General features: G+C 44.9%; 1 protein-coding gene across 1 annotated transcript in view; it reads left to right on the top strand.

Moving 5' to 3' along the window:
* C7 (complement C7) overlaps window positions 1-13,874 on the top strand; it is a 139,423-nt gene that overhangs the window by 57,008 nt on the left and 68,541 nt on the right. The window contains exons 4-5 of the mRNA XM_077462808.1: window positions 3,821-3,962; window positions 12,024-12,165. Of these exons, the coding sequence (XP_077318934.1) occupies window positions 3,821-3,962; window positions 12,024-12,165 (284 nt within the window). The remainder of the gene's footprint in view (window positions 1-3,820; window positions 3,963-12,023; window positions 12,166-13,874) is intronic.

Genomic DNA, 13,874 nt, shown 5'->3' with positions numbered 1-13,874 from the left:
AGGAAAACAGGGACCGAAAATAGTGTAATTCCGTTTTTTATATAAAAAAATTAAATATAAAAGTAATAAACTCACATGTGTACAATAGGTTGAGTGCTTATCAAGGTAAAACACGGTTGCAGTAGAGTGCCGATGCGTTTCGTCATAGAAGACGTCATCTTGTTCACATTGTTCATATTAGAAATCCCCATCATATATCTTTTTATGTTAAGTTTCCTTACAAATTTGTGGACATCCATATATGTTTGGAATTTATTTAAACCTATAGGTGGCGCAAATTTCAAACCTTTGTCTAAAATCTGTTGTTCTGATTCAGACAAAGGTTTTGAGCGTAAATTAAAAAATCCCTTTCCTACTACACTCTGGGCCTTTTTTGCTGCTCTGGGTCACCTCCCCCCTCTGGTTCCTCTCCTCTTTCCCCCAGCCTTTTGATGCCTTGTAAAGGTTTGGGAAAACCCCAATTATTTGGTCCCATCAAACCAAACCTATTCCCACAGGGTCTATAGTTGGAATCCGCTAGGGACCAGGCATTGGGGTTTCTCTGATCTCTATCTTCCTTTTCAAGGATTTTTAAAAGATTTGGGGATTTATCCTGATATTCAACACTTTCTTTAACAGAGGTGAGTTTAATTTGAATGTTCTTAATCTCCTCATCCAATTTAGATAATTTAACTGTTTTCCTATCCACCAAAAATCTAAGAAAGGAAACTCCAGCCTGATTAAAGTATTTTAACCACTCTTCTAGGTCTGTGTCTCCTTTCTGAGGGGCTACCTCCCACCTCAAACTTCTAGGGACCATTGCGTACTTGATATATGTTTCTAAATAAGCAATGTCCCATTTTGTGTGATTCTCAGAGACCATGAGGTTTTTTAGCCTTGTAAACATCCCTCCTAGGTCACCTTCCTCATCTTTATAAAGTTTAAACACCCCTTCTATATTTACCACTTTAGTGGCCCTAAAATCAAAATCAAAATGTACAATTGGTTTTACACCATGAGGGCTTCCTCCTCTTTTTGCGCTGCCAATAGTGCTATTATCGATCTGGGATAGCTGATCGTGGGAGTTTCATGTGACGCTGCTATATACGAGGAAAGCTGATTCATGAGCTTTAAGTGTATGGAAAAAGACACAGATGGTTCAATAATAAGGCTCTTATTGTGTTGCTATCTGGTAAGCGCGTCCACTTCTCGGTGACGGGCACCTGTTTGCTGTTTTGTGTGGATTCACTGTGGTGTCCTGAAAAGAACCCTTACAGAGGACTTTATTCTAGAAGCCCTGTTTCTTTCTTCTGGGTTGATGAACTGTGGCCTTGAAGTCTAATTTATGCAGGATTAAAGCGGGAGTCCGCCGGGACTCCTCGTTTTTTTTTTTTTTTTAAAAGCCAGCAGCTACAAATACTGCAGCTGCTGACTTTTAAAATAGTGACACTTACCTGTCCAGCGCGCCCGCGATGTCGGCACCCGAAGCCGATCTCTAGATCGTCACTCGGGTGCTGCCGCCGCCATCTTGGGTATGGGAATCAGGAAGTGGAGCCTTTCGGCTTCATTTCCCGGTTCCCTACTGCGCATGCGCGAGTCGCGCTGCGCAATAAGGACGGTCCCCGCTGCCTCTGGGATCTGTGTGTTTCCCAGCAGGCAGCGGGGCACTTGCGGAAAGGGGCGTAATCTACGCCCCTTTCCGCAGAGAGCTATCCCGGAAGTGGGTGCAGTTACCTGGATTATCCAGGTAACTGCACCCCCCTCCCCCCTGAAAGGTGCCAATTGTGGCTCCGGAGGGGGGGAGGGTTCCGATGAGCGGAAGGTCCATTTTAGGGTGGACCTCCGCTTTAATGTGATTTATATATCAATTAATTTTATATATATATAAATTATTTATTTATTGTATACATTATGTATTTGGTTAGTTAATAGTGTCTGTGGCGCAGCTCTTGAGCCCCTTTCTTTCTAGTCTACTAAGTGTCTGTATCCCACTTTGAGCTGCTGCCTTTCGTTTATTTATTTTGTTTTTGATATTTTGGTTTGGTTATACCTGAGCTCGGTTTATTTTTATTTCTATATCCCTGCATAAATATGTCTTTCAGGGCAATCTGACACTAACTGACACTGGGCGGGAATAAATTCACTGCCACTAACATCACCAGTGACACTAATACAGTGATCAGTGCTAATACTACACTTTCACTGTACTAATGACACTGGCTGGGAAGGGGTTAACATCTGGGACAATGAAAGGGTTAACTGTGTGCCTGAGTAGATGTGGCTGATTTTTCTCCCTGCTTTGTACAGAGCCCTATGGGGTGTTGTAGAGAATCACAGAACAGATGGGGAGGCGCGCACCCCCTACCCAGAAATGCCGGATCATTTACATATATACGTGATCCAGCACAGAGTGGCTGCCCTTCACCGTATATGTGCATGGGGCAGTCCTCAAGATGTTCAGCTTTGGCAATAAAACCTGGAAGGTTTCTATGCAGAGCAGTACCAGCTTTTGCTCTCTAGTTTTCGTAAAGAACCCTTATAGCATTATTGCAGACTGAGTGGTGTCAGCCCTACCCAGACATCTTTTGCTACACTACTCCAACCCTACCACTATGTTATCATCCACAACATATACAGTAGACTAATCTTTCTTTAGTTCCAAGATAACAAATAGGAGGGCCAATGACCCTTCTTGAAATAACACAGGACGCGTGCACTGGGCACAGAACAGCTTTACATTCCTGACTTGAGCAACAGGTATTGTTTGTACTTATCCAACAGATATAATACAGCACTTTCAGTGGTATATTTAACAGACAGATAAATCACTTTAAAAAGCAGCATTTCTGGATATGGCCATCTTGAGTAAGGGTGCAGGATTCATGTAGCATTTACTTCCTGGAGTCAGTCTGTCCTTAGCTCAAGTATGCATGCAGGGGGGGGGGGGGGGGGGGGCGTGCTTAGAAGAGAAAACACCAACTTCCCTCCTGAAGATGACTTGGATGTGTGACATCATTTGCCTAGGTCTGGAAACTGAGAAGTAATTGAACAAATGTAACTTAACAAATGTTAAAAAAAAAAAAGTTTATGGGAAAGAAAAAAGGTTAAAACAACAAAAAAAAATGTTATACTTTCCTATCTATTTACTAATGTGAGCAGCAAAACGATTAAAAATAGTCAATGTTGATTGAGAAAGTGAAGTTTCGCTTTAAGTAAATTCTAGCAGATAGATTCTAAGGCCCCTTTCACATGGGCACCTCTGCTTAACAGAATCCGCTTGCTCAGCGGGGGATCGCAGTGACAGGTCTGTGTCCACTCCGCTGTGCAGAGTGGACATGGACACAGTCCCACTCTCTTCTATGGTGAAATCAGATGGAAACAGACCACCTGTCCGTTTCCATCTGTTCTGATCCGTGGGACAGATGGAAAAATAGGACCACCATTCGTCTGTTTTTGGCGGACAGGATCTGATGGCGGTGGGTGTCAGCGGACACATCAGCCGTCCCATAGAGGAGGCTGGAGGGTCCGATCAGGTCCACCTGAAAAGCTGACAGGTTGACCTGATCGGATCGCCCGTGTGCAAAGACCCTTACAGTTCCTCTGTCTAGAGCTACATCTTTTTGTCACATGACTCTACTGTGTGTATGGGGATACTGGCATCTATAATATAAGAATTTAGCTGGTTGGACAAAAAAAGGAGCAGTTAGTAAACATTAGATTATAGCCATATATTTGGCTCGTATGTTATGTATCCTGGGTTAGGTGAAATGGAGACTTTTATGTCTAATGTATACTACTAAAATAACCAAGTCTGGTTATTTCTTTTTTTATTTCTGTGCAGACCCGTACACGTACAATTGAAGTTTATGCCCAGTTTGGAGGTATAGAGTGCAGTGGAAGCAATTTTGAAACCCGTCCTTGTGTTCCCACTAGGGGCTGCCCTATAGAGGATGGATGTGGAAACAGATTTCGATGTTCATCAGGTAATTTTCTCTATTTTGATTATTTAAAAAAATGCTGTGGCATACATATGGTAAAGCAAGACAGTCAGCGCATAAACAACTAAGGCTATAAGTTGCATAAGTCCATGAGCCTATGGCTCTTTACCAAGATTGGAGATGCGGTGTGTCAGACTGACACTCCACTCCACCGATCGCCGCGCTGCGCCTGAGTGGCTTATTCTGACTGGACATCACATGACGTCCAGTCAGGATAATGAAACCACTTTTGTGCCTGTCATCAGGGCCGCTGCTACCACCAGTCAAACTAGGCAGCCGCTTAGCATGCTCTGCTGCCTCATGATTGGTTTCAGTGGGAGGAATACTGTCTCATGGTTGGTGTTAGTGGGAGGAATACTGCTTCATGCTTGGTGTCAGTGGGAGGAATATTGTCTCATGGTTGGTGTCAGTGGGAGGAATACTGCCTCATTATTAGTGTCAGTGGGAGGAATACTACCTCATGGTTGGTGTCAGTGGGAGGAATACTGCCACATTATTAGTGTCAGTGGGAGGAATACTACCTCATGGTTGGTGTCAGTGGGAGGAATACTGCCTCATGGTTGGTGTCAGTGGGAGGAATACTGTCTCATGGTTGGTGTCAGTGGGAGGAATACTGCCTCATGGTTGGTGTCAGTGGGAGGGATACTGTTTCATGGTTGGTGTCAGTGGGAGGAATACTGTCTCATGGTTGGTGTCAGTGGGAGGAATACTGTCTCATGGTTGGTGTCAGTGGGAGGAATACTGTCTCATGGTTGGTGTCAGTGGGAGGAATACTGTCTCTTGGTTGGTGTCAGTGGGAGGAATACTGTCTTATGGTTGGTGTCAGTGAGAGGAATACTGTCTCGTGGTTGGTGTCAGTGGGAGGGACACTGTCTCATGGTTGGTGTCAGTGGGAGGGATACTGTCTCATGGTTGGTGCCAGTGGGAGGGATACTGTCTCATGGTTGGTGTCAGTGGGAGGGATACTGTCTCAAGGTTGGTGCCAGTGGGAGGAATACTGCCTCATGGTTGGTGTCAGTGGGAGGGATACTGTTTCATGGTTGGTGTCAGTGGGAGGAATACTGTCTCATGGTTGGTGTCAGTGGGAGGAATACTGCCTCATGGTTGGTGTCAGTGGGAGGGATACTGTTTCATAGTTGGTGTCAGTGGGAGGAATACTGTCTCATGGTTGGTGTCAGTGGGACGAATACTGTCTCATGGTTGGTGTCAGTGGGAGGAATACTGTCTCATGGTTGGTGTCAGTGGGAGGAATACTGTCTCATGGTTGGTGTCAGTGGGAGGAATACTGTCTCTTGGTTGGTGTCAGTGGGAGGAATACTGTCTCATGGTTGGTGTCAGTGAGAGGAATACTGTCTCATGGTTGGTGTCAGTGGGAGGGATACTGTCTCATGGTTGGTGTCAGTGAGAGGAATACTGTCTCATGGTTGGTGTCAGTGGGAGGGATACTGTCTCATGGTTGGTGCCAGTGGGAGGGATACTGTCTCATGTATGCATATGACGAGGGTTTCGCTAACTTTATTTCCTATATTAATGCCGTGCTTCCAAAAACAAAATCCATAAAGTCTAAACCATGTGTTTCAAATGCATTAATATCTCTACCAAATAAACCACCACTTTTAAAAACGATAAAACCAAAAAGGAAAGAAAATATGTGATGATGCCACTGCAGTATGTGTCTGTTACCCAAACCACCAACTCCTGCACTGGTGTCAACAAATAAATAAATAAATATAATTAAATATGATTTATCTTCATCAGACCACAAACAACTAAAGTGCTCAAGCCCCCAAACTTAAAGCGGGAGTCCGCCGGGAGTTCCGGCGTTTTTTTTTTTTTTAAAGCCAGCAGCTACAAATACTGCAGCTGCTGACTTTTAAAATAAGGACACTTACCCGCCCAGCGCGCCCGCGATGTCGGCACCCGAAGCCGATCTCTCAATCGTCTCTTGGGTGCTGCCGCCGCCATCTTGGGTATGGGAATCAGGAAGTGGAGCCTTTCGGCTTCATTTCCCGGTTCCCTACTGCGCAATGCGCGAGTCGCGCTGTGCTATAAGGATGGTCCCGCTGCCTCTGGGATCCGTGTGTTTCCCAGCAGGCAGCGGGGGACTTTCGGAAAGGGGCGTAATCTACGCACCTTTCCGCAGATAGCTATGCCGGAAGTGGGTGCAGATACCTGTACTGTACAGGTACCTGCACCCCCCTCCCCCCTGAAAGGTGCCAATTGTGGCGCCGGAGGGGGGGAGGATTCCAATGAGCGGAAGGTCCATTTTAGGGTGGACCTCCGCTTTAAATAGGGTTGCTGTGAAAAAAATCATCCACAATAAGTGATTTCAACAATGTGACAAAAAATTTCTTTCTATATACCACATACAGTATAAGCCACGATATACCCTAATATAACATTAATATTAGAAGTGCTTTAGTTTCTCCTGTAAGAAAAAGTGCTACATGCATAAATATAGTGCATAAATGTAAACGGTCTCTTCAGTGTTTGAAATTTTCTTGATAGTGCTTCTATCTCAACCCAAAGTGCTTAATATAAACACCAACCGAGTGCTTCACCACCACCGAATAGAATGGCCACTCACCAGACCTAGTCTGTGTTTTCGCCTTTGGTTCATTTAAGGATAACCATTCCTTCACTGGTCACATCAATGATTTCTCCTCATGGAAAGTAAAACCTCTTTGAGCCACATTAGTACAAGAGGTTTTACTTACCATGAAATCATTGATGTGACCAGTGAAGGAATGGTTATCCTTAAATTAACCAAAGACAAAAACACAGACTAGGTCTGGTGAGTGGCCATTCTATTCGGTGGTGGTGAAGCACTCGGTCGGTGTTTATATTAAGCACCTTGGGTTGAGATAGAAGCACTATCAAGAAAATTTCAAACACTGAAGAGACTGTTTACATTTATGCACTATATTTATGTACGTAGCACTTTTTCTTACAGGAGAAACTAAAGCACTTGTAATATTAATGTTATATTAGGGTATATCGTGGCTTATACTGTATGTCAGGGATGTCCAAACTTTTTTCAAAGAGGGCCAGATTTGATGAACTGAACATGCGCGAGGGCCGACTATTTTGCCTGAAATTCTTTGAACCATTAAAATTCGGTCTAAGTGTGTTCGTCCGAGCACTAATACACTACCCAACAAGAATTCTCTTGCCTTTGTGGCTGTGTGGTGAAGAGATGAACTCAAGTGTATTATTTGGATACACCGTATTTATTGGCATATAACACGCACCTTCACTTTAAGATGGAAGCTTCAGGAAAAAAAAAATTACATTTTAAATAAAGAACTGTGAAGCAAAATAAGGGTCAGTGCCCATCTGCAGACCCACAATTGCCAGGAACGCAGCGCCCACCATTACTAGGAATGCAGTGCTCACCATTGCCAGGAATGCAGCCCCACCATTGCCAGGAATGCAGCCACCATTGCTAGAAATTCACTCACCATTGCCAGGAATGCAGCCACCATTGCTAGAAATTCACTCACCATTGTCAGGAATGTAGCCCCACCATTGCCAGAAATGCAGCCCCACCATTGCCAGGAATGCAGCCCCACCAGTGCCAGGAATGCAGCCCCACCATTGCCAGGAATGCAGCCCCACCATTGCCAGGAATGCACCCACCATTGCCAGAAATGCAGCCCCACCATTGCCAGGAATGCAGCCCCACCATTGCCGGGAATGCAGCCCCACCATTGCCGGGAATGCAGCCCCACCATTGCCAGGAATGCACCCACCATTGCCAGGAATGCAGCCCCACCATTGCCGGGAATGCACCCTCTATTGCTAGGAATGCAGCCCCACCATTGCCGGGAATGCAGCCACCATTGCCAGGAATGCAGCCACCATTGCTATGAATTCACTCACCATTGCCAGGAATGCACCCACCATTGCCAGGAATTCACCCACCATTGCCAGGAATTCACTCACCATTGCCAGGAATGCAGCCCCACAATTGCAATTGCCAGGAATGTAGCCACCATTACCATCAGTGCAGCCATGGAGGGCAGGACGAGCGCCAAGGACATCCTACAGAATTTCCTGTTTACACAACGGCCCCTTTAAGAGAAAGTCCCGCCTCCTCTGATGGACAGAACAGTCATTCAATGGCAGAGATGGGACTTCCTATTACAGCTGCCGTGTAAACAAGAAATTCCCCTCCTGTGTGCAGGGCACTCGTCCTGCCTCCTCCCTCCGTGGCAGCCGGACTATATATCTTTTGTGACCCCGGCGCTGGGAGATCGCCGGGGGCCACAAAAGATGTATATGTTTAAATAACCAGGCGGGCCGTTCAAAACCAGACTGCGGGCCGGACTTTGGACATGCCTGCTGTATGTGGTATATAGAAAGTAATTTTTTGTCTGTTGAAATCACTTATTGTGGATGATTCTTTTCACAGCAAACCTATTTAAGTTTGGGGGCTTGAGCACTTTAGTTGTTTGTGGTCTGATCAAGATAAATCATATTTAATTATATTTATTTATTTATTTGTTGACACCAGTGCAGGAGTTGGTGGTTTGGGTAACTTGGGTATTTTCTTTCCTTTTTGGTTTTACAGTTTGTAAAAGTGGTGGTTTATTTGGTAGTGATATTAATGCATTTGAAACACATGGTTTAGACTTTATGGATTTTGTTTCTGGAAGCACGGCATTAACCACTTGCTTACTGGGCACTTAAACACCCTTCCTGCCCAGACCAATTTTCAGCTTTCAGTGCTCTCACACTTTGAATGACAATTACTCATGTCATGCGACACTGTACCCAAATGAACTTTTTGTCCTTTTTTTCCCACAAATAGAGCTTTCTTTTGGTGGTATTTGATCACCTCTGGGGTTTTTATTTTTTGCGCTATAAGTAAAAAAAGACCGAAAATTTTGAAAAAAAAACGCATATTTGTTTGTTTCTGTGACAAAATTATGCAAATTATTCATTTTTCTTCATAAATTTTGGCCACTATTTATACTGCTACATATCTTTGGTAAAAATAACCCAAATTAGTGGATATTATTTGGTCTTTGTGAAAGTTAGAGAGTCTACAAGCTGTGGTGCGAATGGCACAAAATTGATCACATCTGATGTACTGGTGGCCGATCTCACTTCTTGTGACCCGAACAAGTCAGGAAAGTACAAATACCCCCCAAATGACCCCTTTTTGGAAAGTAGACATTCCAATGTATTTAGTAAGAGGCATGGTGAGCTTTTTGATGTTGTCATTTTCTCCCCACAATTCTTTGCAAAATGAAGATTTTTCATTTTTTTTTCCACAAAATTGACAAATGACACCCCCAAAAAAATTCTGCTACTCCTCCTGAGTATTACAATACCACATGTGTGGGACTTTTTCACAGCCTGGCCACATAGAGAGGCCCAACATGCAGGGAGCGCCATCAGGTGTTCTAGGAGCATAAATTACACTTCTAACTTGTTGACTACCTATTACACTTTTGAAGGCCCTGGAGCACCAGGACAATGACACGTGACACTGATGACAGATGGCACTGATACGTGGCAATGATGACACTTATACGTGGCACTGATGACACGTGGCACTGATGACAGATGGCACTAATATGTGGCACTGATGACACGTGGCACTAATACTTGGCACTGATGACAGATGGCACTAATACAAGGCACTGATGACAGATGGCACTAATACGTGGCACCGATGACAGATGGCAATAATACGTGGCACCGATGCCGCATGACACTGATGACAGATGGCACTGATAAGTGTCATTGATGACACGTGACACTGACAACAGATGGCAGGTGACACTGACAGGTGGCACTGATGACAAATGGCACTGATACGTGGCACTGATGACAGATGGCACTAATATGTGGCACTGATGACAGATGGCACTATGTGGCACTGATGACACGTGGCACTGATGACAGATGGCACTTATACGTGGCACTGACAGATAGAACTGGGGACAAATGGCACTGACAACAGGTGGCACTGGGGACAGATAGCACTAACAGGTGGCACTGGGGACAGATAGCACTAACAGGTGGCACTGGGGGCAGGTGGCACTGGGGGCAGGTAGCACTGGGGGCAGGTAGCACTGGGGTGGATGGCACTGGGGCAGGATGGCACTGGGGTGGATGGCACTGGGGCAGGATAGCACTGGGGGAGCATGGCACTGGGGGAGCATGGCACTGGGGGGACTTTTTTTCACACTTATGGCCGCTGAATCCGTTCATCTCTCCCCTCTCACACGCTGTCTGTGTGAGGAGGGAGAGCGGCGCTGCGAGATGATCTCATATGTTTACATATGAGATCATCTCACATTGGACACGCCGATCGCGCTGTAAACGGCCGCTGTGATTGGCTGTTTACAGCGATCTGTGTTTGCCTGTCTCCGGGGGACACGGCAAACACAGAACTTCCCCGATGCGCGCCCGCGGTGGCGCACATTGCGGATGTAAACATCAGGACGTCCAGGGAAGGCCTCCCGGACGAAAGCGCCCGCTCTATGGCCGTCATTCGGCTATAGGGCGGGCGGGAAGAGGTTAATATAGGAAATAAAGTTAGCTTGACCCTCGTCATATGCATACATTAATTAGATTGACTCACATAGTGATATCTCTATATTAGGTTGCAGCAAACAGATATATTTTATTTATTTTTTTACCCTAGTGCGCCGGTAGTATTATTTATTTTTTGTTGTATACTGTCTCATGGTTGGTGTCAGTGGGAGGAATACTGTCTCATGGTTGGTGTCAGTGGGAGGAATACTGTCTCATGGTTGGTGTCAGTGGGAGGAATACTGTCTCATGGTTGGTGTCAGTGGGAGGAATACTGTCTCATGGTTGGTGTCAGTGGGAGGAATACTGCCTCATGGTTGGTGTCAGTGGGAGGAATACTGCCTCATTATTAGTGTCAGTGGGAGGAATACTGCCTCATGGTTGGTGTCAGTGGGAGGAATACTGCCTCATGGTTGGTGTCAGTGGGAGGAATACTGCCTCATTATTAGTGTCAGTGGGAGGGATACTGCCTCATGGTTGGTGTCAGTGGGAGGAATACTGCCTCATTATTAGTATCAGTGGGAGGGATACTGCCTCATGGTTGGTGTCAGTGGGAGGAATTGTGTGCAATTATTAATGTCAGTGTGAGGAAGGGTGCCCCATGGGCCGAATACAGACAAGCAAAGGGCCACATCCAGCCCCCGGGTCGCAGTTTGGAGACCACTGGCTTAGATGATCTCACACGGCACATGTACCGCATAGACATCTATGAGTCTCGTCACAGGAACTGCACTTCTGTTTTTCAGAAATTTAAAGCGGAGGTCCACCCTAAAGTGGACCTCCGCTCATCGGAACCCTCCCCCCCTCCGGCGCCACAATTGGCACCTTTCAGGTTGGAGGGGGGTGCAGATACCTGTACAGTACAGGTATCTGTACCCACTTCCGGGATAGCTCTCTGCGGAAAGGGGCGTATATTACGCCCCTTTCCACAAGTGCCCGCCCCTTCCCGCAAGTGCCCCGCTGCCTGCTGGGAAAACACACAGATCCCAGAGGCAGCGGGGACCGTCCTTATTGCGCAGCGCGGCTCGCGCATGCGCAGTAGGGAACCGGGAAATGAAGCCGAAAGGCTCCATTTCCTGATTCCCATACCCAAGATGGCGGCGGCAGCACCCGAGATACGATCTACAGATCGGCTTCGGGTGCCGACATCGCGGGCGTGCTGGACAGGTAAGTGTCAGTATTTTAAAAGTCAGCAGCTGCAGTATTTGTAGCTGCTGGCTTTTAAAAAAAAAAAAAAACGCGGAGTCCCGGTGGACTCCCGCTTTAAGACAAATGGTAAATCTTTCAGGGCACTGTTTAGGCACAAATAACATTTTAAATGGTTCTTATATAACAGCATTTTTTCATGTTCTTAGTTGAGGTCCACTTTCATTTTTCTTGGAGGATGACTTTTGCTAAATGAATTGGGGAATAGTGGAAACACTTTGTGGTGTGAAGGGAATACAAATGAAAGGATTCTATAATAATTGATGTAATGCAATTTTTATTGGCTTTAAGGTCAGTGCATTAGCCGGTCTCTGGTATGCAATGGAGATCATGACTGTGAACAAGATAGCTCAGACGAAGCCAACTGCGATGTGCGGCACAATGTTTGCGATACGGACAAATATGCTCCAAACACGGAACTTACTGGAACAGGGTAAGGAAAATAAATGTATTCCTACTGTATATAGTTACATAATTGGTAAGGTTGAAAAAAGACACAAGTCTGCAAGTCCATCAAGACTTTATGACAATGTTGTTGAATGACATTATCATACCTCCCAACTTTTTGAGATGGGAAAGAGGGACACCTATCAGCAAAAGTATGTAGGCACAGGACACACCCCTTGCCACGCCCTCTTAAAGGAGAATTGTACAAAAAAAAAACAAGATTGGTTAAACCCACAAGCGCTTTTTTACTACTACTACCATACTACTATTACCACTACTATTCCTTTATATTGGCTTTTGGAATTTACAAATTTACAAATGCAAAGCAATTTAGAAATCAGATGGAAGGTTGAGTGCTGGAAACCCCTTTTTGATAGATAAAAAGTGTGTGTGTGTGTGTGTGTGGGGGGGGGGGGGGGGGCAGAGGGACGTTGCTCCAAATCAGGGACAGTCCCTTGAAATCAGGGACAGTTGGAAGCTATGCATTAGACAGGCTGTGTCATCTACTCAGCCTAAAGTGTACAGTATATATAAACTGACCTGTTTTTAGTGCTGGAATATTTAGGATAGTACCCTGTCATTATTTTTTTTGTCTGTTGGTTCCTTTAGGGAGATCAGATCTCCCCCCTCATATTCTGGCATTTAAAGTGATTGTAAACGATCACCTTGTACAACAACCCATTCAGTTTAAACTAGAAATGAAAGACAAAACATTTTTGTATAGATATAAAAAAATATATAAAAATACCTATTTTCTCTTCTTTATAAGTGATCACATTCCCTCTTTTCTCAGCTGCATAAGAGCTGGGAGAAGAGAAGCAGCAGCACACTGAGCTTCCCAGTTAATGGCTATACAGCAGGGGCATGTCAGGACAAGTCTGATCATTGGAGGAGAGTAAACCGAGTTCCCAGCATAGCTAGAGAACTGACCATGGTGTGCTATCTTGCTTAGTGTGGTCAGTTTTTCATTGGAAAGCAATGGGACTAGCAGGAACACCAGGGATTTAACATAAAGAAAGCAATACAAAGAGAAGAGGATACTTTCTCATACAAGTACATGGTACAGCAGGCACATATCAAGAATATGAAATGTTGGGGTAACAAGCGCTTTAAGCTGGCCATAAGTTATACAATTTTCTTGCTCAATTTACTTTATATTTACCCTCAACTATGTCGTGCAAAGGCCTGTCTGATTGCATACAAATTGAAAGTGTTTAGGTTTGACCTCTTATTATATGGTTTTGGTAAATCTAAAGGAAAATTGTACAAGAAAATTGCATAATGTATGTCCAGCCACACCACAGAATCAATGAATAAAACAAAAAACAAATACATTTCTCCATCCACACAATCAAGGAATCTATTGCAACATTATATTCTCACAGTGGGACTCTCCACTGTCAGAATACACTGATCAGCGTGCTGCTGCTGGTAGAATGAAGATCATTTTCCAACAAGACACACACACACACACATACACACTATATTACCAAAAGTATTAGGACGCCTGCCTTTACAAACTCATGAACTTTAATGGCATCCCAGTCTTAGTCCATAAGGTTCAATATTGAGTTGGTCCACCCTTTGCAGATATAACAGCTTCAACTCTTCTGGGAAGGCTGTCTACAAGGTTTAGCAGTGTGTCTATGGGAATGTTTGACCATTCTTCCAGAAGCGCAGCAAACATCCGGCGGA

Source organism: Lithobates pipiens, unplaced genomic scaffold (genome assembly GCF_037356315.1).
Source record: "Lithobates pipiens isolate NorthernLeopardFrog02 unplaced genomic scaffold, aLitPip1_a1.2 Scaffold_3, whole genome shotgun sequence".
Taxonomy (NCBI): Eukaryota; Metazoa; Chordata; class Amphibia; order Anura; family Ranidae; genus Lithobates; species Lithobates pipiens.
Note: the sequence above shows the minus strand (reverse complement) of the source record. Positions and strands in the feature narration are given on the sequence as shown.